At 40.6% G+C, this 27,719-nt stretch overlaps 1 protein-coding gene across 10 annotated transcripts in view; it reads right to left on the reverse strand.

Annotated features, from left to right (window-relative positions):
* The window catches only part of ZFHX4 (zinc finger homeobox 4), a 206,379-nt gene that overhangs the window by 154,606 nt on the left and 24,054 nt on the right, over positions 1–27,719 (reverse strand). For 5 of the 10 annotated variants that reach the window (XM_086335434.1, XM_086335435.1, XM_086335437.1 and 2 more), the window contains exons 2-3: positions 24,621–27,256; positions 23,256–23,758 (exon numbers count right to left, since the gene is read on the reverse strand). In XM_086335434.1, coding sequence (XP_086191560.1) covers positions 23,256–23,758; positions 24,621–27,210 — 3,093 coding nt within the window. In that variant the 5' untranslated portion in view covers positions 27,211–27,256. Of the gene's footprint in view, positions 1–23,255; positions 23,759–24,540; positions 27,257–27,719 lie in introns of those variants that run through there. The other 5 variants (XM_086335440.1, XM_086335438.1, XM_086335443.1 and 2 more) reach the window with 3 other exon arrangements.

Consider the following 27,719-nt stretch of genomic DNA (forward strand, 5'->3'; position numbering starts at 1 on the left):
AAATGGGATGAAATACTTTTAATACCCTCATTGTAGTTCAATGTGCATATAATTTTAACCAGGGGTTCTCATTCTTTGTAATTGTCCATCCCTATAACTTTCTCTCGGAATATATCCATAATCTAGACTAAAAAGGGAGAAATATGAAAAAGGATTTAAATGCCTAGACAAATACTAAATGTGCTACAGTAATAAATGCATTACTCTGTCAAATCACTACAAAAATTAAAGAGGAAATTTATCTTATGTTTCTTCCATAATTTACCCAATCATTACCATATTCCCAGGTGAAGGGTCTTTTGATAAGAGAGTTATGTGCCCTTCATGATAGTATCAATATTAGTGATTTGGTCAAAAATCGCTGTCAAAGGAGTCTCAATATTCCTTTTAAAAATATATTTTGAAAACCATCATTAAGCTTTTTATTTAAGTAGAGACCCAAAATGATACTAATATAGAAAAGGCATTTTTTTCTGGGGAAGAGGGGTGGGGAAGGGATGGACTGAGAGTTTGGGGTTAACAAATGCAAACTATTATACATAGACAAAGACAACAAGGTCCTACTGTACAGCACAGGGATATTATCTGTTTTGATAATTATATATTTGATATTATATATAATTATTAAATATATTGATATTGTATATTTATCAATATTCTGTGATAAACAATAATGGAAAAGAATATAAAAAGAATGTGCGCGCGCACACACACACACACACACACGTATATATATATATATACATATAACTGAATCACTTTGCTATACAGCAGAAATTAATATAGTATTGTAAAACAACTACACTTTAATTTAAATATAAGAAAATGCACTTCAAATGCAGGGAAGAATTTTTTGTCTGCAATACGGACTTTTTTTTAAGTAGTAAAATCCTTTTCAGTAAAAAAAGGGTATCTTCTTTTGATTTTTGCTGTCTTCTGGTCACCACATTTTTTTTCTTTGAGGATGTATCCAGACTAATGCATCTTAATGATATATTTTTTGCCTACTGAACTATTCATTTGAGCTGCCTGTGAAGGTATGTTCAGAGGCGTCATGCCACCCACCGGCATGGAGACTCCATGGTATGGAGAATTATGTTACAATCAACAACCCGACTCCTTCAGTCTCCTGGTATTTTATATCAGTTGCTTCCTCAAGCAACACAAATCCACTAATGCTTTAATTTGTGACACTGCTAACTGGTATTAACAGATTATGACTATGGAATGCCTTTGCATTCAAACTGGCATAGACAGATAATATGTCTGTCATCATAAAGCAAAATGCTCTAGGTCACACAGACATATAATGCTGTCCTACATTTTTCACTCGAGCACAAACCTCCAAAGGTTTACAGCACACTTATGTGTGCTCGCAGAACTTACTTAGATAACCAAGTGCCCAGGACTCGGTCCAGGCAGGGCAGGAAATTTCTATTCTGCATTGATCTACATGCGTCAGCTGGACCAAGTGACTGATCAAGCCAATCAAGTTATTAGCAAGATCTTGAAATAATCAGCTTGATTTTTTTAAGGGAATAATTCAAGTTATTTTATTAGCCTGCTCTGCCAATTTATGAGAAGGGGATTTTTTTTTGATCTTTTGAGGGACACAGGCTACATGGCCAGTGGAACTCAGATGCAATTTGGCATTGGCATTTTACAGTAGATCAGGGGTCAGCACAGACTTGATTATTTCCCATTGATCTACAAAAAAAGGAACTTCTTTATGAAATAGGCAAAGACCTAGTCTTCAACATGTAAGTGAAGTAACTTTTCCAGTTACTTTCACTGGTTTACTTCAGTTAATACAGTAACATTTCCAGAGTTACGTGTTTTGACAATGTAGATTCTCTTGCTTATGAAATTGGGCACCGTATTTATTTCCTTCTTTTGAGCAATGGTTATCATTGTAGCTGCCACTGCATCTGTATTAGATGCTATATGGGGGAGAAAAGAAAAGTACAGATATTAAAAAAAAAATTGTCAAATTATAGACCATACAAAATATGGTCTCTCTCATAAACAAAACAAAGTGATATGTACCCACAGGGTGGCACCAGGGGTAAAGAACCCGCCTGCCAGTGCAGGAGATGTAAGAGAAATGGGTTCCATCCCTCAGTTGGGAAGTTCCTTGGAGGAGGGCATGGCAACCCACTTCAGTATTCTTGCCTGGAGAATCCCAGACAGAGGAGCCTGGTAGGCTGTGGTTCATAGGGTCAGAAGGAGTCGGATACGACTGAAGTGACTTAGCATGCACACACGTGTCCATAGGGTCACACAAAGTTGGACACAACTGAAGGGACTTAGCATGCACGCACATACATACCTACACACATCTATACCTGCACATACACACATCCTTCACACATACCACGCACACATTTATTTATATCCACATCTATGGAGGGAAAAAGAGAGGGAGTTTGCTGGTATGAAGCAAAACTGTAAAAACAAACCTCAGAATCTGCCTTCCTAGAATAGCAAGAAAATGAGAAATTGCAGAATCATTACAGTGAGCTACAAATGAACGTACAACCCAGCAGGCCTGTGGAAGCCAGCCCTCGAGAGACCTATAAGATTCCTGTTCAGAAAATAGACTATATATCTGCTGCCTGGGGATATCTTTGTGTACAAGGAGAGTGGATTTCTGCAACTGTGATGAGGCAAAGTATGATTCCAAAACTTTACCAGCAAAGATATTCCTACAAAATTCAATCAAGGGGCCTTAGACTTTTTTTTTTAACTGACATCTGGAGAGTGGTTTCTTGGCCTGACAGTTCACAAAAGTGCCAGACTTTCAACAAAAGAACAGCTGTTTTGTGAAGAAAGGTTTTCTTTATAAAGGTTTGCCATTTTTCCTACTGAAATGGAATTTTTTTTTTTTTTAATATCAAAACAGGTCAGATTCCTGTCCTTAGAAGCAAAACCAGGAGGAGGACAGAGGACAATGCCTTCCATGACTTGCTCAGACAGAGCATACAGGATTAACAGACTCTAGCAAAGTCTCAGTGTGGGAATGGAGAGAACACCGGTGACTACACAGGACTGCTTTCTCTTCTGAACATGGAGGGACAGATGCTAACAGAGCTGCGGCGGGTACAACCGCCACAGTCACTGCTGTCTCAGGAGTCTTCAGATCCCCAGTGACCTTCAAAGTATACTAGTTCAGTGATCCTCAAATGTGCCTGACAATCAGCATCATCCATTCAAATGAAGAGATTTCCGGCTACACCCCAGAGATGGCGGGCGTTGGCACCACTATGTTTTGAAAGTGGTAACAGGGAATCTCACATTCAACTTTAGTCGATTCAACTTGTACAGACATTCTGCACAAATCAGCCAACTGGATGTGCAGCTGTTTCTAGACTGTCTTTTCACAAAAACGTTTTGTGAGCCCCAAAGTTTGAAAGCGCTTGCACTCTGATCAAATCTCACTGGTAAATAAATGACTTTTTCTACAGGACAGTCAATATCCAGTGAAGTCAATTCAGTTCAAGGACTTCCCAGGTGGTGCTAGTGGTAAAGAACTTGCCTGTCAATGCAGGAGACATAAGAGATGTGGGTTCAATCCCTGGGTCGGGAAGATCCCCTGGAGAAGGAAATGGCAAGCCACTACAGTATTCTTGCCTGGAAAATCCCATGGACAGAGGAGCCTGGTGGGGTACAAGTCCATAGGGTTGCAAAGAATCGGACATGACAGAAGCAACTTAGCATGCAAGTAATTCAGTTCAGCCCCCGCTACTTTCCTAACTGCCTCAGTACAGGCTCTCATTCAAATTCTTCACTTTCATCCAAGATTAGAGGAAGAGCTTGATTTACACAAATACTTATGTACTAATGACACAAATGCATGTTCCAGATCAAAAACAACTACTTATTTGTTTACAATGGTAAATAACTATTTCTTTACATCACATGTGAATCTGTGTTTAATGTTTGTCTACTACTCTAAACTGTAAGTTCCACCAAGCAAGGCCTCTGTCTGTCTTGTTTGACACAATATCCTTACTTTCCAGCAAAGGGCCCGACAGAGTGGTCTCTCAAATGAGTAAGAGACATGATTAGTCAAATAAATAAATAAACCACAGGGCGTTCAGAGATGTGATTCAGCTATTTCTCTATATACAATTACTGAGAAATATCAACAACCTCAGATATGCAGATGACACCACTCTAATGACAGCAAGTGAAGAGGAACTTGATGAAAGTGAAAGAGGAGAGTGAAAAAGCTGGCTTAAAACTCAATATTCAAAAAACAAAAGAAGATCATGGCATCTAGTCCCATCACTTCATGGCAAATAGATGGGGAAAAAATGGAAACACTGACAGATTTTATTTTCTTGGGCTCCAAAATTACTGCAGATGGTGACTACAGTTATTAAATTTAAAAAAAGGCTTGTTCCTTGGAAGAAAAGCTATGATAAACCTAGACAGTGTATTAAAAAGCAGAGATATCACTTTGCCAACAAAAGCCTGTATAGTCAAAGCTATGGTTTTTCCAGTAGTCATGTATAGATGTGAGAGTTGGACCATAAAGAAGCCTGATAGCCTAAGAATTGATGCTTTTGAACTTAATGGTCTTAAGACTCTTGAGATTCCCTTGGATACCAAGGAGACCAAACCAGTCAATCCTAAAGGAAATCAACCCTGAATATTCATTGAAAGGACTGATGCTGAAGTTGAAGCGCCAATACTTTGGCCACTTGATGCCAAGAGCTGACTCATTAGAAAAGACCTTGATGCTGGGAAAGATTGAGGGTAGGAGGAAAAGGTGGTGACAGAAGATGAGATGGTTGGATGGCATCACTGACTCAATGGTCATGAGTTTAAGCAAATTCCAGGAGATACTGAAGGACAGGGAACCCTGGTGTGCTGCAGTCCATAAGGTCACAAACAGTCAGACACGACTGAGCGACTGAACAACAACAATAGAACAGTTACTAGGTTTCCCAGATGGTGCTAGTGATAAAGAACCCGCCTGCCAATGCAGGAGACGTAAGAGGCACCAGTTTGATCCCTGGGTCAGGAAGATCCCTTGGAGGAGGGCACGGCAACCCACTCCAGTGTTCTTGCCTGGAGAATCCCATGGACAGAGGAGCCTGGCAGGCTACAGTCCACAGGTTGCACGACTGAAACAACTTAACAGGCATGCATGCATACGATTACTACACTACTTCCTGTTTACAAGAAAAATTTGTAAATATATACCTGCCAATTAACCAAAACCATGGAAAATCTGAAACCAGATAAATATGTGTAACTATCTCTGCAATTTAAGATGAAATACTTATTAAAGCTCAGAAAAATTCAGCTCTGAGAACCACAGACATGATTACCTGTAAATCAGATCTCAGTGATTTGTTAATGCCTACTTTCCAATAATCATGGTAACTCAGAGCCCATTTTATAGATGAAAAAATTGTGGTAGCAGCCAAAAGACAGAAGCAAAATTAACACCAGACACAGAAGCTTTAAGCATTTAGTTTTCAGCTGTGTGAGCTCCACTTACTACTACTCATTTACAAATTCACACTTGCCAGATTTGAAAAGTGGTATTTAAAAGTGTCATACACAGTTCCTTTTCTGTGGGCAAACTTCTAAGAAAGAATGGGTATTGAATTTAAAGCACATAAAAGGATACACAAATAGTTATTTTCTCGGAGCTATATTTACCCATTTTCAAGTGGATGAGTATAGCTACATTCTTCTTCAAACAAATTTCAATTGAACGCCAACTGGAGAGAGAAAAGTTAAGAACGGCTTTTCAGGAATTACAAGTCCTGGATATAACAGTGTAACTGAGTGCACTCACAGAAATTAAAAAGGAAAGTATCTTACCAATAATAAGAAAAGCAGAAGTTATCTCCAAGTACAAAAAGCAATGCCAATGGAGTAGATGTGCTGACAAGACATGAGTAATATTTTCCACATATAAGAAAAGCTTTCATCTCAGAATGCATTTTCAAAGCTATTTTTGTACCTTAATTAAGATCTCCAGAACTCACTGGAGTGTTTTTTTTCCTCCATTTACTAATATATTAACTAAGGCACCAAAATACTTGCCAAAAACCACATAAAGAGCAAGAAAGTCAGCTGGACACTGGAAGACAGAAAATGCGTAACTCTTTTAAACTTTTCTTGAGTTATACAAGACCGGGAGATAGCAGAAGACTCAAGAGACAGGGGTTCGATCCTTGGGTCTGGAAGATCCCCTGGAGGAGAGCACGGCAACCCACTCCAGTATTCTTGCTTGGAGAATCCAATGCACTGGGAAGCCTGGTGGGCTACAATCTATAGGGTCACAGAAGAGTTGGACATGCACTTATGCACAGCGAGATAGATGGGCGTATCTTCCACCGCCTTTCTCTGAAACATCACTCCACACCTCCCACCACACTCCATTCCCAATATACTAATAGTAGGAAGGCATCAAAAGTGATACCCACCTTGTCAAGGCTTATTAAGCTCATCAGTGTTCCTAGACATAAATGCCAAAACAGTCATCCAGTCTTTCTAGTCTCACTGTGTTTTAGACTCAAGAAAGTAGCTCCAGGGAATCTTTAAGCCTGAGATAACATGGGAGCTTATCATGCTTTCTTGCTTCGTTTTTCTTTAAAGACTTTTTTTTTTTTTTGGTCAGAGTAAAACAGAAAGAAGAAATTATGCAATGTTATGTTCTAACGGTAGGAACACTGGCAGCTCAAGCCCTGACCTCACCCTACCCATGTCAATAGGCTTTATGAAAAGCAGAAGGTCTCAGGAAATTGAAAACGCCAAGGTCAATTTCAAATGTTTAAATAAAATAGGGTGATGCTTGAAATAGCTACAGATAAAATACCAACCATTTCCACTGATTAATTAGATTAGCTATTAGAGACAAGTATATTTATGCTTTTACATCTAGAAAGAGAAAAAAAACCTTCTAGTTAGCTTAAAAAAAAAAAAGTAATATTTCCCTTTGTCCATATATTTACCACTCTGAAAATGTAAAATTCATGCTCACAAAACATCATATAAGTGGGGAAAGGGAGGCAAGAGGGAGAGAAAATTTCAATTATACTGCTATTGTGCATTATTTTTCAACAATGGGACATCTTTTACTTGAGAAGAAACAAATAGCCACTTTATCACAGTTCTGCAAGGCAGGAATCTAATTTCTTCCCTAAATACCACAGGAAATCTAAATATTAACTTTCTGAATGACACAAAGGAGTAAACATTGCTAAAATGTGTTATACAGAGGACTAAAAATGTCCCTACAAACTTCTGGAATTCAGACAAGCTGTTAACAGAGACAATTCACAAGGGAAAATAAAGCACAGATAAAAAGGATTGTGTATTTTCTTCTAAAAAACCTGGACAGCTTCTTGAAGACAGGACCAGCTTCATATGGCCTCTGTGTCTGTTTTGGTCATCACCACAGTGCAATGAGGACAAGCAAACTTTTGTGGATCACTAGAACTTCAGTCTAGTCCTACTTCCCTAGTGGCACTGATGGTCAAGAATCTGCCGGAGACCTGGGTTCAATGACTGGGAGATCCCCTGAAGGAGGGAATGGCAACCCGTTCCAGCATTCTTGTTTGGAAAAGCCCATGGACAGAGAAGCCTGGCATGCTGCAGTCCATGGGGTCACAAAGAGTCAGACATGACTGAGCGGCTGAACAACACCAACACAGAACATCAATCTAACAAAATGTGTTTCAGTAATTATCACAAAATATACCAGTTTTCACGCAGTATGGAGAATTCACCACCAAAGAACACTGTATCAACCAGATAAAGGTTTATATTCTGACATAGAAAAAAACCCTACATACGGCTATCAGTGATTTTTCTAATTTGCCATCTCTCGCTGCTTCCTCCCCAAATCTCTAAATCTCTATTGATCTCATCATTACTTCTTCTCCTCTCAAAGGCTGTCCTTCCCAAAGATCAACTGTTATAGTCACTCTTATATCCATGCCCTTCTGCCACAAACAAGGCCTTCTTATCCAGGCCTTCTTCTCAAAGTATCTTCACTGTAACAAAGTAACTGTGGGTGCTGGAGTCAGTGATCTGAGTATAAATCCTGACCCAGCTGGCACTGTTACCAGCTATGTAACCTTGGATCAATTAATTAAGTGTTCATTGCCTCAGTTTCCTCATCTTTAAAATGGGCATAATTATACAGGTTTGCTGTTAGAATGAAAAGAGTTAATATATTTAAAGAACTTAGATTATCTGCCACCTAGTAAGTACTCAGTAGATGTTCAAATTAATTTTCTCACTGGACTTTCATTGGCCATGGAGGAGAAGATGAATAAAGAAAAGTTTATCACTCTCAAGCGATAAACATTTGTACTATTCTTTAAAGAAAAGGGAAAAGGAGCTGATCAGATACAAGTAAGAAGTGACCAGCAGTACTGAGTCCAGTTAATACCAGTGACTGTTGTTTCCACTTGTAGGTATAAACCCAAGAGAAAGGAAAACACATATCCACAATATCCATACAAAAACCTATACACAAATGCTCACAGTTTCATTATTCATAATAGCCAAAAAGCTGAAACAACTCAGATGCCCATAAACTGATAAGAGGGTAAAAATAATGTAGTGTATCCATACAATGGGAATTCCACAATAAAAAGGTATGAAATACTGACTCACACCACAATATAGATGAGTCTTGAAAACATTAAGTGAAAGAAGCCCATCGCAAAGAACAATATATACTATGATTCTAGACTACATAGACAAGAGTGTAATTCGTGGTTGCCAAGGGCCAGGGCTGGGGAGGTTGGGATTATCAGGCGGTGGGCAGGGGTAGAGGTAAATAGCATAGGATTGCTTTTGGAGTATTGAAAATGCTCAAAAATCAATTGTGGCGATGGTTGCATAATTCTGTGACTATTCTAAAAAACAATTAATTGGATGCTTTAAATGGGTGAATTTTGTGGTACATGAAGTATATCTCAGTAAAGCTGCTGAAAATAAAACATCCCAGCAGCCAAGCAGATCACAATGGCCTCAACATTCACTGCCCTGTCCATATGGTACGTTGGGCTTCCCTGGTGGCTCAGAGGGTAAAGCACCTGCCTGCAGTGTGAAAGACCCAGGTTCAATTCCTGGATCAGGAAAATCCCCTGCAGAAAGAAATGGCAACCCATTCCAGTACCCTTGCCTGGAAAATCCCATGGATGGAGAAGCCTGGTAGGCTACAGTCCATGGGGTTGCAAAGAGTCAGACACGACTGAGCGATTTCACTTTCTTCTTTCTTTTCCATTAGTTCCTTCCTTCTCTGTTTTAGAACTGATTTCTGGAGACTTTTACTCACATTTTGCTGAATAATTTCAAGCTTAATTATTGAGATTGCTGTCTTATCCTATCATGTTCCCCTACGGACATCTCAGAGTTCATCAATTTAAGAAGGTATTTGTTCTGATTACCTAATTCCCAGAACTTCAAGGATCCTTTTGAGTCTAAGTGTCTTGCTGTATCTGTTGTGACTTGAAGGCAAAGAAAAGAACAGAGTACTAATTAGATAGAGATTACTTTAAGAAACTCTTTGCATTAAAGATGATTTTTCACAAGACTTAGTGCTCAAGCCTTTGTAAAAAGATACCTGCTCTAATAGTGGAACCAGGACCTCCCTTCTGTAAGGCCTTCTGAATGTGCTCCCACACCTGGTGAGGCCATTGACTTTCTGGAGCATCTATCGCCTATCACTTTTACCAATTCACATCTTGTTCCCTGGGGCTTCCTAGGTGGCTCAGTGGGTAAAACAATCTGCCTGCAATGTAGGAGATGTGGGTTCAGTCCCTGAGTCAGGAAGATTCCCTGGAGGAGGGCATGGCAACCCACTCCAGTACTCTTGCTTGGAGAATCCCATGGACGAATGAAGTGACTGAACATGCATGCATCCTGTTCCTTGAAACTTTGATTAGTCATGTGTACATACAAGACTGATTTCAGGGCTTGCTGACGAATCTTGCACAACATCATCAAAGGTTTATTATCTCTAGGGACTGAGAACACTTACAATGGGCAGGAAGAGATTTCTGTGATCTACTTTAAAACAAAATAAGTGGGCATTAATGATTAACTCAAAATCTCCATCAATTTTTAAAATAAGTCTTAGGATACTGTATTCTGACTCCTATCTCTCTGTCTCTCCACCCCACCCCACCCCCCACACACACACGTGTGCATGCAATTTGTTCCAGGGTTTGAGCAAAATAGGCATAAATAGGTCTCCTTGGATACATACTGAAAACATCATTGGAATACTGGCATTTTGCCTTTTTAATGACCAAACACATGAGAACTGAAATATATCCACATTCTTCTATACTCACTGCTAAAGAATTAAATGGTTCACTTTTTAGACTTGAAAAAAAATCAATTTCAATGTACTTCTGTATCAATGCTTTTACAATAAGTTACAAAGCCATTACATTTAAAGGGGTAGCCATGGTTCTACTAGAAGAAATAGAATGACCTAGTACTTGCTACAGGAACTTGAAAGTAAATATTATACCTGAGAGTCTATTTTGAAACATGTGTGCATGCATGCTAAGTCACTTCGTTGTGTCCAACTCATTGTTACCCTCTGGACTGCAGCCGCCAGACTCCTAGTCCATGGCATTCTCTAGGCAAGAATACTGGAGTGGGTTACCATGCCCTCCTCCAGGGGATCTTCCCGACCCAGGCATCAAACCTGCATCTCTTATCTCTCCTGCATTGGCAGGCAAGTTCTTTACTACTACCACCACCTGGGAAGCCCTTTTGAAATATACATCTAAGTAAATATTGACACAATTAAGCAATAGGAAGAGATTTTTGCATTTATGACTTTAAAGATAGTGATTCTATTGCCACGTTAAGCATGAATACTGCAAAAACTAAAAAGTGCTTCATAAAACTCATCTTAGTTTTTCTAATATTTAAGGAATTAACAGAGTCAAAGTCTCTATTTTTCTGGGAAAAAAAGTTATTTATAAATTCTCTTTGGATTTATTTTTAAGGAATTTGGTTATAAGCCTGGGGAGTATCTTCTCAGGAAATATTCATCATGGAAAAACTTGGTACAATTGTTGCATCCAAATGTATTTTTTTAATTACTTAATTTGCTAATAAAAATTACAATAAACCAAAAACAAATAAATTAAACCAGAACTTGCTTTTATCCAAATTCTTTCTCAAAGGACATTGAGGGACCTCTGTTTACGTAGTAGTGATAGCATGTTATACTAAGGAGGAGAGCGTTTTCTCTCTTCCAAAGTTTGTATAGTACCAATTCACCAAATGAAATCAATTCTGAAAGGTATATTCCACTGTTTATGTATTTCCCATTTTAGCATATTAATTTTATTTTTTTAAAAGACAGAGAACAAACTTACGGACATAAAGAGGGAAAGCAAGAGTGGGATGAATTGGGAGATTCAGACTGACATATAAACACTATTGATACTATGTGTAAAGTACATAACTAATGAGAACCTGCTATACATAGCTCAGGAAACTCTACTCAATGCTCTGTGTTGACCCTACATGCAAAGGAAATCCAAAAAGGAAGGTGTGTATGTATACATATAGCTGATTCACTTTGTTGTATAGTAGAAACTAATACACCATTGTAAAGCAACTATACTCCAATAAAAAAAAATTTAAATAAAAATAGAAAACAACAGTATTTATTTGGTGTAAATTGGGGAATCATTCTCCCCTTCCATTGTGTCTGGTGTCCCTCACTCTGTTACTCGGTGGTAAGTGCTGAGTTTAAGGTATGATATGTTGAGTTTAAGGTGGCTCAGATGGTAAAGAATCTGCCTGACAATGCAGAAAACATGGGTTCGGCCCCTGGGTCAGGAGATCCCCTGAAGAAGGGAATGGCACCCCACTCCAGTATTCTTGGCTGGAGAATTCCATGGACAGAGCAGCCTGGCGGACTACAGTCCATGGGGTTGCAAGAGTTGACACAATTGATTGAAGAACACTTTCACTTTAAAGGAGATACTTTGTAAACCAACACTCTTCTAGAAGTGATGGCACTTAGACTTGTTATCAGATTCCCCACAACTGAACAGTGAATGACTTCAGGCCCTGAGGACACATGCTAGTGTTCTTTGCAGGCCTGCCAAAGCAATAGTGAGAAATATTGGAAGTCTTTGAAAGATACTGCCCACCATAATTATCAGAATGTCCTTATATCCTTTACACGCACTGGCTACCGAAATTGGGAGTCTCTCCTACCAATAGTTCTGTCACTTCAACAACTGAAACTATTCTTACTTTTCATTAAAAGATTATTCATCACTGAATATACTCAACTACAGTGGTGTCAATGACTGAGATTTTTTTTTGCAGGATTGGAAGCCAGATTCAGGAAGGCAAAGATTACCTCAAGCATCTCTAAGTTCATGTCAATAATTCTAAAAAGATGTGGACCAGTTCTCTGGAATCATTAGCAAATTCTCAAGGAGGAAAAAGAGGAAGGGGGGAGTGCATTAGAAACCACAGTGGTGGACTCCCCTGGTATTCTAGTGATTAAGGATCCACCTGCCAATGCAGAAGACAGGTTTGATCCCTGGTTCAGGAAGATCCCACATGTTACGGAGCAACTCAGCCTGGGAGCCACAGCTATTGAGCCTGCATGCTGCAACTACTGAAGTCCGTGCACCCAGAGCCTGTGCTTTACAACAAGAGAGGCCACCGAAATGAGAAGCCTGTGCCCCACTGCTAGAAAGTAGCCTCCACTGGCTGCAACTAGCAAAGCCCAAGAGCAGCAATGATGACCCAGTGCAGCCAAAATAAATAAATAAAAATAAAGGATAAAGAGATTTTAAAAAGAAAGAAAGAAACCTATGGTGGAAAGAAAATTCCTGGAAACTTGGAATGAAAGGGATCAAAGTAAGAAGCAGAAGATACAAGTTTAAAACAAAAATTCAAAACAAGATTATCTTTTAAAATGCTAGGTACATAGCAAATGAAGAGGACTTCCTCCAGTAGTTATTAGGATGTTGGGAAAAGGGAAGAGAAGACTGGGGTCCTGGGTAGAGACTAGACTGTGCTTTTACTTGTTGCTATGGAGGAAGTTAAATGCTTAGGGAGGCACATTCCCTCTTTCAGGTCAGCGGGGTACCATTTAGTACATTACTGCTGGAGTACCCTGGTGACCTGAATGAATTAAGGCAGCTTCCGAAGGTGCTTAACTTGCAAGTACTGAGAGCTCAGGCACTCGAAGTGATAAATATTCTATGAGTCCTTTCTATTTAATATACCAAGCACCCCCAAAATGTCAGGAAAAGGAAGTTTCTTTAAAGAGAAAGAATTCTGTTGTGACAGTAGACAGGTAACAATTTTAAACAGCTGTGTCTCCTTCCAGTTCGGAGATGCTCCCAAAAGTTGTAAGTTCATCATGTTAGTTGACTGCTTTTGTGGGTGTAAATCCTACTACTGAGCTCTTCTGTTACATCACAATTGCAGGATCTTAAAAATAATCTGTCACTTGAAGGGATAAAAGTGGACTCCCAAATGAATTTCGTTTTTTAAAGTCAGTCAGTGCTGTCTGACTCTGTGTGACTCCATAGACTGCAGCCCACCAGTTCTTCTGTCCATGGAATTCTCCAGGCAAGAATACTGGAGTGGGTAGCCATTCCTTTCACCAGGGGATCTTTCTGACTCAGGAATAGAACCTGGGTCTCCTGCATTGCAGACAGATTCTCTACCGAAGGAGCTAGGAGGGAAGCCCAATAGAATGGAAGATTCAATCTGAAAGTGTTAGTCGCTCAGTCATGTCCAACTCTTTGTGACCCCATGGACTGTAGCCCACCAGGCTCCTCAGTCCATGGGATTCTCCAGGAGTACTGGAGTGGGTTGTCATGCCCTTCTCCAGGGGATCTTTCCAACCCAGGGACTGAACCCAAGTCTCTGGCATTGCAGGCAAATTCTTTACTGTTTGAGCCACAAGAGAAGCCCAATGACAGATGAAGTGAAGTGAAAGTCGCTCAATCATGTCTAACTCTTTGTGACCATATGGACTGTAGCCTGCCAGGCTCCTCTGTCCATAGAATTCTCCAGGCAAGAATATTGGAATAGGTAGCTACTCCCTTCTCCAGGAGATCTTCCCAACTCAGGAATTGAACCCAGGTCTCCCACATTGCAGGTGGATTCTTTACCGTCTGAGCCACCAGGGAAGCCTATAGTATATTCTATGCTTCCAAATATTTCCAATCAAAGTCTTTAGGAAAATATGTATCCATAAAATAATAATATGATCTCAATACACATTTATATTTACATATACATATTTAATATATGTATTATATTCAAAGCTGCAAAAGTACTTTTCCTTTAAAGAAACCTAGAATATTAATAAAGTATTATAAAACTAAGGGAAATGGAATGTTAACCACATACAGTAGTTACTATCAGTGACAACAGAACTGTCATCACCATAATTTACCTTTAAGTAGAATTCTCCTCAATAGCATTGTAAACAGAACTCACAGTCTCCAAGACTCTAAGACTCAAAGTTACATTCTTTGTTCTAAAAGGGAATTGACTGAAGTTGTAATTTGACACATTTTGCATCTTTAGCAAATTGTTTTCTTCTTCATTTTCTAGGAATTGCATCATCCTCATGTTTCCCACTCCAGTACTCTTGCCTGGAAAATGGACGGAGGAGCCTGGAAGGCTGCAGTCCATGGAGTTGCTAAGAGTCGGACACGACTGAGCGACTTCACTTTCACTTTTCACTTTCATGCATTGGAGAAGGAAATGGCAACCCATTCCAATGTTCTTGCCTGGAGAATCCCAGGGACCGGGGAGCATAGTGGGCTGCCATCTATGGGGTTGCACAGAGTCGGACACGACTGAAGCAACTTAGCAGCAGCAGCAGCATGTTTAAAGAAGGATGTAGCACTATCCTCATGTTTAAAGAACAACATAAATCTTCCAACTAATAGAGAAGCTCTAGTTCACTCTGTAATTCCCACCATAACCTTTGTCTGAAACTGACTCACAAAGTCTTACATTGCAAAAGAGCAATGAGTCAGCCAAGACATATTGTTCTACAGCTACTGATGACCCAAGAAAGCAATCACACCTAGCCTTTGACCAACCATTGATGAATAAAAACACAGAAGCTTTTGAGGGCTAGTATGTGGTTGTTGTTGTTTAGTTGCTAAGTCCTGCTCGATTCTCTGAGAGCCCATGGGCTGCAGCATGCCATGCGTTCCTGTCCTTCACTATCTCCCAGAGCTTGCTCAAATTCACGTCCATTGAGTCAGGGACACTATCTAACCATCTCATCTCTGCCGCCCCCTTCTCATTTTGCCTTCCATCTTTCCCAGCAACAGGGTCTTTTTCAATGAGCCAGCTCTTCACAGCAGGTGGCCAAAGTATTGGAGCTTCAGCTTCAGAATCGGTCCTTCCAATGAATATTCAGGGTTTATTTTCTTTAGGATTTAGTATATGGATTCAACCCTTAATTTGATTAAAGGCCCTGCCACATTGGAAGAACAGAGTCAGCTAGGAAGCATCACCTTAGAGAACATGGTTTGTATCCTTCCTCATTAATGGGACTAGTTCCATAAACAGATACATTTAAAAACCCAGTCCAAACGAAGTGCTCAATGAATGTTTCTGTATTTATCAGAAGAAAGACTTGGGATGTCATTTGGGTATTCTGCAAACAGAACATCAATCACCATGTTCCTCTTTGGTTACAGAATCTATGAAGATGTTTCCCAACAGGTTCTTGGGGGCTGTGCCTTCAACTGTTGCTCTTCTTTTGAATAAATCATATCACCATAAGGTCTCCGGAAATACACTGATAATTCAGGGGTGAAAGAAGTGCCTTTTGAAGGCCTAAATTATCTGAATAATGAACAAATCTCCACGTCTAATTGAACTCAGCCTGAGCACAGGCTCAGACTTCAAGCAAACTTGGTAAAGCATTTCCAGTAGAACTCCGGCAGGCCAGATGTTTTGGAAGCAGAATCGCGGTCATTATGTACATGCCAGCTCCTCCTCGCTCCACCCGGGGCCAAGACCCTTTCAGCAGCGCGAGGCCTGTTTAACATATGACTTTGGCCGCCTTACCGCATGGCATCCCAGCACCCACGCAAGCATTTCGGTGATTTTAAACAAGCTCCACTAACAAGGACAATTACGTGGAAGCCAAAGAAACCAATGGGGAGAGCACATTCATCATGAGATGTAAACCTCTGTCTGCATTTCCTAAAATGATCTCAAGATGGGAGATACATAGGGATTTACAACTTTGGATTAAATGCAGGAGACATGGGTTCTATCCCTGGGTCAGGAAGATCCCCTGGAGAAGGAAATGGCAACCCACTTCAGTATTCTTGCCTGGAAAATCCCATGGACAGAGGAGGCTAGCGGGCTACAGCCCATGGGGTCGCAGAGACAGACACTACTGAGTGACTAACACTTTCTTTCTACACTTCACATGAGACAATGAGCACAACTTATACAAACACTGTAACATAAATCCCAAAGTCTGAGTTGACATGGTCCTGGGGTAGTGCCAGTTTTTACTACTTTTCTGAGGTGGAGGTTGGGTATGATATGTGATATGTGATGTGTGTGTGTGTGTGTGTGTGTGTGTGTGTGTGTGTGTGTTTAGAAGGAGAGAGATGAAGGAAGCTGTTAGGGTTGGCCACCACCCTCCATATCCCCATACCTGACTTAACAACTGGTTCCCCCTCATACATTAGAAATTCATCCAGATTAAGTGGTTCATTTAAAACCAAATGTACTCTGGGAAAAAACCTGAGAGTCATTTACACCTCTTAATGCACTACTCTGCTTTTACAGAAAGGTGTCCTTCCCCCTTAATTAAAAGGATGCTCGTTTTCTTTGGAGAATTAGATGGGTGAACTCTCAACACAGAGTATTTCCACGAAGAGAAGATCTAGGTAGGAGAAAACAGTAAGGATTTCAGCAAAGAGAGAAGAGGATAACGGTGAACGCCTGATGTGTGGGGATATGGCAGGACCAGTTAAGGAAAGACACATCAAAAATAAAATCAGGGAGTCCCAGTGACACGCTTTGCTTTCTTTAAATTTTGTTCGGGTTTGGTAACAGTTCCACACATGCAATATCGTTTTATCTCTCCTGACATGGATGTAATAAGTTGTGAATACCTGGTCTAAAGTCATCCTTCTACAGATTGGCATGTATCAATATGTATCTATAGGTGTGTGTATCTATCTGTATATATTAAAATATACATACTGAAATATATATATATATATATATATAAAATGTATCTGGATAAACAGATATTTTTGATCCTTTTTTCCCTACTGGAATACAAAGAGAGTTCTCAACTCATACTGTAATATATATTTCTTGCCTTGTGAATGCAGTGAGAACGCCCGTATTTGTGCTGGGTCTTGCCTGGAAAATCCCATGGACACAGGAACCTGGTGGACTGCAATCCATGGGTTCGCACAGAGTCGGACATGACTGAGCAACTTCACCTTCACTTTTCACTTTCATGCATTGGAGAAGGAAATGGCATCCCACTCCAGTGTTCTTGCCTGGAGAATCCCAGGGACGGAGGAGCCTGGTGGGCTGCCGTCTATAGGGTCGCACAGAGTCAGACACGACTGAAGCAACTTAGCAGCAGCAGCAGCAGCCATGTTTTAACACATGGTGTGCTTCAGTAAATGTCAAGCTTAAAAACAGAAGTAGACGAAGTAGTAGGTCTGGCCAATTACATTGTGATCTGAAAACACTAGTGATTTATTAGTTGCTATTAGCTAACCAGCTAATCTCTATTTGATCTGTGTATTTATTAGTTATAAGTATTAAGCCAGCATGTATTGTTCTACTACAGGAACTTTTTCAGCCTCTGCCTTGCTTTTTACATGAAAATACAATAAAATAATTTGAGTTGTGATTACTTAAAAAAAAATAAATCCTGCAGCTGGAATTAAATTTCACACTGAAATTCAACCTTGAAAGGAACAGAAATAGGAAACTAATGCAAAAAGTGCAAAAATTTCCATATTCAGGTTAATGTTTAGCAACAGAAAAGAATAACTTTTGTTTATCTCTGAAAACAGCTTTCTTTATCTAAACAAATGACTAGAATAAGATTAAGAAAAACCTGTTTTGGTTTTTTAGATACACACACATATTCCAATTTCCTTTAGCACAATGACTTTTATGCAAATAGGCCCCACACAATCTCCTGACCTCTTTTACCATCACACACGGACAATGACAGTTCAATAATTGAAATGGTACATATCGGGTATATTTGATTTTAAATTGCAAAGTTGGACTCAGGCCTATTGAAATGAAAATGCTTATGATTCTTTGTTAATTCCAAACTGATCAGATTATTATATTTCCTACCAGTTAAAAAAAAAAAAGGCAGGTGAAGCTAATCATACCATTTTTTATTTCCTTGCCATATACATTGCCCAACGTGTTTTTTTCTTTTTTTGCACTCTCTTCTGTGACCCTCCCCCGCACCTTGATTTTAGTTCTTAACCTGGATTCTTTCATCCATAACATGGATAATGAGAAAACTCCAAAAATGTTCCTTGGGGGACTGTTACGCTAAAAGTTACGTAGGACTAAATCCCACGTGTCTTCCTTTGCTCATCATGGAGACAGGAGATTCATTCACTGCCCTCAGCCAATTTGAAATCCAAATATGAAAACAGCCTTACGGAATTCAGACAGATGATTCTCCTTCACAACCAGCAGATGCAAGAAGAAGAAAAAAAGACTAGTATAATTAAGCTTTCAACTTTGATCCAGTGAAGCTGTGAACACCTCATTTAAAAATACATATAAAAGCAGCTGAAGCACAGGTGTGGCAAGCATATTTGCACACCCGGCACAGGATGGCAGTCAACCAATCAGCTGGCCAGAAAAGTTTCAGCCATTCTAAGGCAAGAATAAGGTAAACTGTGAATCTGAAATATTACCAGAGTCTCGTTTGTTCTCAGTTGGAATGTGGAGTGCTCAGTGGTTTTCGCTACATCTTTCTACTGGACACTTTAGAAAAGGATTGGGATCACTTAAGGGGTAGACTAAATTGCAGTGCATTTTTTAATGAGGATTGGAAGTAGTTTCTTTGATACATTTCTCAATTTATGCATTAGTCCATTATTCATCTTACAAATATTTATTGAGGACTCATTATGTGAATATCAATTTACAGAAATTTGTAGAGGATGCAAAGGCGTGAAATTAGAAAAATATAATCAAATCTAATAAAGTGGTTAGCTGAGAACACTGTTTTGGCATTATATAGATATAGATACGCACACACAGGGGCTTCCCTGGTGGCTCAGATGGTAAACAATCTGCCTGCAATGTAGAAGACCTGGGTTTGATTCCTGGGTTGGGAAGATCCTCCGGAGAAGGGAATGGCCACCCACTCCAGTATTCTTGCCTGGAGAATCCCATGGACGGAGGAGCCTGGTGGGCTACAGTCCATGGGATCACAAAGAGTCGGACACAAACAAGTGACCAACACTTTCACTTCATACATTCATTACTTACTAGCCTCACTTTAAATATACTTTCAGACATTAAAAGAGAAGATTAAGTGCAATCTGCGGTTTCAGTTTATTGTTTAAATTTCTTAGCCCAATTTTGCTTCATCATTAAAATTTTTGGAGGAAAAATAAAATCAAAATTTGAATAGTGCCTAATGTTTCAGAGAAGTTTGCTTGAAGAAATGAGCAAGCTTGTCTTCAGAATAACAAAATTCCTTTACAAAAAAATCCTAAGGAAAAGAATACTGCCAAAAAAACGAATGCAGCTTTGTTTGTTTTTGCAGTCATCGTTAGCAATAGACATAAAGGTATTCCTTTTTTTTTTTTTTTTTTGGAGCCCATATGGAAAGATCATCAACACATTCTGCCTCTGGGTTCTTTGCCAAAATACCATAACCCACAAGCCTTCTACCTTAAACATGAAAGGAAAGGTGTTGTTCTGGTCAAATAAAGAAATAATTTTTACTAGCATACGTCTAATGTTAAAGCTGCTTAAATCCTGCCAAATACATTAAAACAACATCTGTAAAACAGATTTTCATTAAATTGATCAGGTTAAAGTTAAGCAGCTAGGCAGATGATGCTTTTAAGCTACCCCTTAACCTTTAACCTCTAACCTCCTTAAACTGGAATAAGGACACACACTTCTTTGAGATAAGACTGCTTCAGGTTGACCATGCAAGAGGTAGCGGCCCATTCAAATTGCCCTGACACATCCCCACATTTGGGAGTGTTATGAACCAATATGCTGTCAATGAGAACTGTTTTTCTCCCAGCCATGTATTTATCTGTCTTTTCACTGCTACTGTCACTTTCCCTTAAAGTCTGAATAATTCACAATGCAAAATGATGTAAATTAAACTCCTAATGAAAATGAATTTTATATAGGCAATTATTGTCTAGTCATTAGCTCAGACACTGTTTTAAGTCCAATTTTAATATTTTCACCATATTATAAACCATCTTTTTTTCCAGGCCTAGGCTAATTTGTTAGGGTCTCATTTAAAAGCAATTAATGTTACTTATAGAGCAATTTTATTTTGCTTACACAGGCTGACCAAGCTTGCTAATATCCTCATTACTGCTCTTGAAAATCCTCTGGATCTGATGCACAGTTTCTGTGAATCAGTTTAGAAACTGCATTCTTAACACATTGCTACTCTGGAGGAATTTTTTCTAGTGACTGCTAGAATGAATAAATGCTCTTTGAAGGCTGATGCAAAATAATAGAGTCCAGCTGCCCAATACTGAGTTTCAATGGCTCTAATATTTATCTCTTTAATCTTTTTAATTCAAGGTAAGCTTGTTCAGAGTGTGTTTTTGTTTCCTGACCATTTGGAGACACTACCCTACAAGGACACTTAGGTATTTAAGAGATAAGTAAATAAAGAAGATAGTGGGGAGAGTTAATTTGTATATGACATAACATTTTGAAGGTAAGAGTATATATATAGCCGGGCTTCCCAGGTGGCTCAGTGGTAAAGGATCTGCCTGCCAGTGCAGGAGACACAGGGTCAATCCTGATCCAGGAAGACCACATATAACGCAGAGCAACTAAGCCTGTGAACCTCAGCTATTGAGCCTGTGCTCTAGAGCCTGGGAGCCACACTACTGAAGTCTCAGCACCCTAGAGCCTGTATTCCACAAGAGAAACCACTGCAACGAGAAGCCTGAGCACCGCAACTAGAGAGTAGCCCCACTCACTGCAACTAGAAAAAAAGCCCACACAGCAATGAAGATTCAGCACAGCCAAAAATGAAATAAATATAAATTTTAAAAAGAGTACATATAGCCTTTGGTTCTGGTATCTCAAGCTCTCTCTGCTTTAAGGACCTATTTATAAGCAAGTTCTATCTCATCTGGTTGTTATACAATCAAAGACAAAATCCAGCCCTCGCTGAAAGGGAACTTCAAGGGTAACCCTGGCATCTAGCAAATCGCTCTGCAGACAGTGATGGTGGTCAGTCCATATTCATGGATAAACTTAACACACACATACACACATGTAAATAATTGTCCAGCAATGAGACTAAATAGCCTTTCCTGAGAAAATCAACAAGAATTCTCTACCTTTCTTTAGCTTCCCACATGAGATTAATAAAGCAGAAAAATTTGTACATTTATATCTTCTATTCACAACATGTTAATTTAAAGTGTTAGAGTTGTGTGACTATAAGCACAGTTCATGAATATTCTATATAGCTCCCAGGGTTGAGATCTATTATTTATACAAACTTAATGTGTTTTTTTTTTCTCCCAGGTATTCTAAAAGTTTTAATAGATAAGGTATCAACAGAAGAAAAGTTGACAATTGAACGGCTGTCAGCTGTTGCTGTAAAAGCGATGAATTATAATCATTCTATTCTGTTTTCAATACCATCAACTTGGAAGTTTTCCATCTTACGTGAGGGCCTTCACTCCCCTCAAACTGTGTAACCCAAATCTAATGCTTTCGTTATTGATCCATGGAGCACCAACATCACAGGCATGTTACAAATTCTCACACCACGACTTTAGGTTTTCACGCTCAGTACATCAACCCAGCATTTGAACTTCAAGAAACAGCCCAAACAAATAGTGGCAGGCCAACCCAAATAAATAATGCCTGGACCTGCCCCAGATAGCCACATTCTGCTCTTTTTGTGGCCTGTTTATAGTTTGAAAGCATATTTGAAGAGTTGCAGGTATCATAATCGCCGGGTGACTCCTGATAGTATAGTTACCACTGATTCCTAGTATAAATCAATAGATAACACTTGCAAAATGGATTTTGCAATCATATTAGAGCTTGTTACAGTGACTAATGGTTTGCAATATTTTCTGAATTTTAATATCCTCTGGACAAAAGAAGTTTTTAATAAGTTACCAAGTTATTCATCATAGAAATGAATCTGTTCCCGCTGTACATGACCCAAGACAATCAGGCCAATCCAGTAAACAAACTGCAGAAAATAAATTAACCAGTAATTAGGGTTCAGAAGAAGTCAAGTCAAGGTATGTGACAAATGAGATTCAACATTTGGACATATTCATTACATCTACAAAGCTTTTGCCCCTATAAAAGTGTTATTTGCCATTTAATGAACACTTTTTCCTGTGCCACACCCATAAGGGGATGGGATAAAAACATTACTAGCTTGGGAAGTCATGCAAAATAACAACAGAGTTAAGCAGAAGACTTTCAACTGATCCTAAGGGAGGGTGTCTTTTTACTCAGTACCACCAGAAACTTACAGGAAAACACACACACACACACACACACACAATGTTTGGATCATCCTTGTTTGTCACCAAACAAAAGATGATGCATTCACAAGGCAGTGCTGTTTCTGTCCTCTGCTCCCTGAAACCATTCATACTTAGCCAAGAGTGGTGCTGTGTTGTTGTTTTTAATCAATCAATAAAAGAGGTTTAAGAGTATTATTTTATAGGTGGAAACACTCAGAAAAGTGATGTTATTTCAGGGCAACCAGTACAGTGATCAATCCCACAGAGACAGGTGTAAAAGGGACATACAGCAAATCCTTTAAATAAATTCTCCAATTCCATCTATTTCAATAGACTCTGCATTTAGTAACGTGAAGCAGAGACTGTGGCTCTTGCCCTTCTATTTTTTTTTTCCCTCTCTCCTTTTTCCTTAACTTGCAGATCTGCGCTCCAAGCTCTGAAACAGTTAATTCCCTCCTCCACTCTGTGCCAAGAGAAATGGATGTCACTGCTTACCTTGTAGAGCTTCAGGGCCGCCTCGTGCCTGTGATTGGTGGTGTGCAAGCGTAATTTGTCCACGCTGTTGGTGTAGTAGTCACAGGCATTGCACTTGAGGTGAACAGGGTTGCCAATGGCAATGCACTTCAGCCTCCATTCATTACTTTTGCCCCCTTCTTTAATGTGAGCCACCAGTTGATATTTCTGCATATGTTTATCAGTCTTGCAGTGAAGCTGGAAGTTGGCTTTGAGCTGAGTGTTGTAGTTACAGAGCTTGCACTGGTAGATATCTCCAATTACAGCCCTCCATTCCTCTTCAGGGAGAGAGCGCTCGCTGCTCACATGCACGCTTAGGGCCTCCAGGCTGTCAGAGGTGAATTTGTTGCAAACAGCACACTGGAATAGCTTCAGCGCTGGGTCACTGATATAAGGTGACAGCTCTCCTGCAGTAAGGAGGGACAGGTCATCACCTATTAGCTGACCACTGGCAAGCCGGATTTCAGGCGGCAGCTCATTATTTACTACAGGAAAAAAAAAATTAAAAGGAAAAATAGAGACTGGAAAACACAGCGCGCACAAAGGAATCTGTAAAATAAAGTCTTGACAAGGAATGTGCTTTCTCTAGAGCTTAAACTATAAAAAGCCGTAATAGGATTGAATCAGGATCAATTACAATCATCCCTTTCAACTTCTAAATTCCCTCATCAGATAGCTTTAATTACTCCTACTGGGCATGATGTCATTCTGAAATTTGTATTTTCGAGGGCAGGAAAGTGGATCAATACCATAACAAAACAGTCACGTGCTTGCAATTTAAGCGCCCAGCTAAACTTACACAAGCGCTAATTGTTATTTCGCAATTTGTCGAAAAGCTTGATGAGATTTGGCTAATACTGTATGCGTGCCTGTAATCTACTGCCAAATGTCTGGGATAAGGTAATGGTATTACTGTTCCTTTAATTATCTTCAATCACAGACACAAAAATCTTTTTTCAAAAATATTTCATGAAAAATAATGGAATAGCATTCAGAAGCTCAAGTTTGATATCTCAGGGCATAATTGAAGCTATAAACCTAGGAAGCTATAGCTCAGGATGCCAGGCAATTAATGCCAATTAGTATTTATTCATCAGCCTATTGCAGGCAGACAAAGTTTGCTAACTTCTTTTCTGCTCTCCTGGATCCCTCAACTCCTTCCTCTCTCAAGTTAATCCAGGTTTGAAGCGAGACACAAATGGTTTGATTATCCAGCTTAAAGGGGAAGTCCCTTCCAGTAAACTGTCCCCAATTTGTCGGCACTCACCACTTTATCGGGGTGCATCACGTCAAATCAAAAATGTGATGAGAAACTAACAGCAGTGCAGAAAAGCAGTAAATACTGACCAAGTCCCGGGGCCAGAGCGGCCGCCGTGGCAGGGTCCAGCTGGAATGGATTGAGCATCAGCTGTGGGTCGCCAGGGTTCTCCAGCTTCATCCCCGTCAGGCCTATGTTCTGGGCCAGGTAGTACTGATACAGCTCGGCCTCGGCAGGGGCGAGGCCCAGGTGCAGGTTATGCTGGATCTGCTTCATGTTCTGTTGCAGAAGCATCATGTTGTGCATGTGCTTCTCACTGGTCATGTGAATCCGCAGGTTCCGCGCCACGTTGGTCTCGTAATCACACACCTCGCAGCGCCAGGTGGGTTTCTGCTTAGGTTTGGATGGAGAGGGGGTCCCGCAGCCACCGAGGCTGCTGTTGGGGGCTGGGGCCGAGTGGCCAAACACCTGCTCTCCGGTGCCGTTTTGGAGATTCTGCACGTTGTTCAGGTGCTTGTCCGACTGCATATGAATACTGAGGTTGCCTTTGGTAGTGGTAGAGTAGTTACAAACCTCACAGCGGAAGGGTTTATAGCCACACGTGTAGCTCTCGCCCCGGGCGAGCCTGGGGTGAGGCTGTCCAGTCTTACAATAAACACAGGAGCCTCCCGGCTCGGGGTGTTTCTCCTTCATGTGGGCTTCCAGGGTCTGCTGATACTTGTAGTGCCAGTTACATTTGGGACACTTGAGGGTTTTGCATGAGTTCCTTGAGTGCATCATAGTCATGTGACCCCCAAGAGACCGCGAGGACCCCAAAACCGTGTCGCACTTGGGACACTCGATGCCACTGCCTGGTGAGCCATCTCCTCCGGGCCCTGGGGTACCTGGGGCACTCGGGGTGAAGCCATGCTGGTGAGGTGCAGCCGAGCTGTCTTCATCCCCCCGGGCCGTCTCACTCAGGTGAGTGGCCGTGGCACCCTCTTTACTGGCGCTGGCTTCTGCCAAGTCCTTGCCACTGATCCCATAGCTGCCTGACACACCCCCACCAGCCCTGACAGCGGCAGCCTGTTTTTTCTTTTCTGGGTCATCAGAGACAGTGGCCGAGGAGGACGAGGGGCCCTTTTCAATAAATTTTAGCACACTGGATGATAAAGGAGAAATGCTTTGGTTTAAGAGAGGGAAATCTTTGTTACCGATACTATCGGTGAGTTCCCCTAATACTTCCTCGTCATCAAGTTCATTGGAGTATGCATCCTCTTCGTCCTCATCTCCTGCCTCGGTGGGTTCGCTCTTGACTGGGCACTCCCCGTTGGGGTGTAAAGCGTTGCTCTCTTTTGGCCTTTCACAGTTGTTCTCTTGGTCTTTGCTCTCTGACATCTTGCTAGACTCAGACGATGAGTGGCTGAGGGAGACGGAGGTAATTGGGGTGTTCACTACTAAACTAGACAGCCCCCCCAGAGTCACTTCAGCCTTTGGCATTTGGGTGATCCCCAGCGGCTGCTCGGCGGAGCCGGGGGTACTCGGGCTCCCCTTCAAGAAGGCAAAGCCAGCCGGCAAAGAGTCACCATTTTCAACATGAAAAGCGCTCCATAAACCGCGGAAGGTTGGGTCAGGTCCTATGAGGTTTGTAGTAGAAAAATGGGGATAAACAGAAGTGGATTTTTTTGGTTCCAGAAAGCTTATAAGAGGTTCTTTGTCTTTGCCAATCCCCTGTATTATGGCCGAGACGCATTTGTTACTAAGGAGTTTCTGCTCCTCCTCGTTAAGGGTCATCCGATGGTCATGCACAGCATGGGTTACAAATGACCTGATATAACCGAAAGACAACTTGCACAAGAAACACATTAAAACAGGTTTCCTTTTCCCATCGCTAACACAACCATCGAATTTGGACAAGTCCACATTATTGGGGACATCTTTGGACACACAGGAGTTTTTGGCTGAGCCATCACTGGTTAGATAGTCTTTCTCTCTCTTGTGTCGGAGATCGTAGACACGGAAACTGTGCAACACAGGACCAACTCCTGCTAGTGCTGAGGTATTTGGGAAAGCCTGATCGGCTGTAAATGGTTTCCCGAGGGATGAAGCGATATGAAAAGTGTTGATGATCTGTGGGTAGAACGACAGAGGCGCAGAAGCAGACTGATCACCCTTCTCTCCGGCAGATGCCAGGGAGTCCAGGAACATCGCTGTAGAAAAGAGTTTGCTGTTTGCTCCACTCTGTGCATTCTGCCCACTTTCTTTGGAGTCCTCGATTATATAAGCTGACCCATCAGGCTGGTAAACGATCTCCCCTGTGAGATTTTCCACGTCACTATCCTCTAACTCGCTGATCTCGCTCTCGTTGTCATCCTTCAGGACGGGAAGGCGGGCATTCGGGCAGTGGTGTTCCATGTATTTTTGTAAACTGGGAAAAGAGGTGGCACATTCGTTGCACGGGATCTCCTTGGCTGAGGTAACCTGAGTGGCAGCTGCATTCTCAACACTGAAACCCAGCAAGACTTCACTTTTGCGCTCATCCGTTTTCAGGTTGTCATCTGTGGAGCTGTTTGCCCTGTCAGGCTCCATTCCTGCAACTTTCTCTGGCACCTCATTATCAAGTTGTGCCGTTCCACATAGCTTTGATGTGCTCTGCCCATTTTCCTGCCTTGAGATAGGAGGGGAGTCACAGGTTTCCATGGCAATTGCTACATGGGGATCTCATTTCATCCAGCCTGTCAGGGACCTGGATAAAAAATAAGGTGAGAGGAGCCATTTTTATTAAATAATGACACAGCTCACTAATAGCCCATCACTAATTTACAGCTGCTGTAAACTTGACTATCTAAAAAGGTGAGGGGGAAAACTTAAAACCAGTGTACCTATTTATCACAGACAGACTTTGTATAAATGTAGCAAAATAATGTAGATAGCTATCACAGACATGCCTAGGCATCCGGAGTGTTTTTGAAATCACTCTGAGCATTCATCACAAATCTAAAATTCGTATCAGTAAGCTGTATATTTTTTTCATTCCTGTTTTCTGAAAATGGATATAATATACGTAAAAGCTTTAAAACCCCCTTTACTTTAATAGAAATGCAAATGGCTTTCATAGACGACAGCGGGAATAAAAGGACAACACAAATAACTTGTAATTTAAAATTTACCTTTTACTTTATCAGGCAGTGAGTAGAAGTGGGGGGTAG

The sequence above is a fragment of the Bos grunniens genome, chromosome 14 (genome assembly GCF_055505025.1).
Source record: "Bos grunniens cultivar Pamir isolate PY7600 chromosome 14, Bosgru_T2T1.0, whole genome shotgun sequence".
Lineage (NCBI taxonomy): Eukaryota > Metazoa > Chordata > Mammalia > Artiodactyla > Bovidae > Bos > Bos grunniens.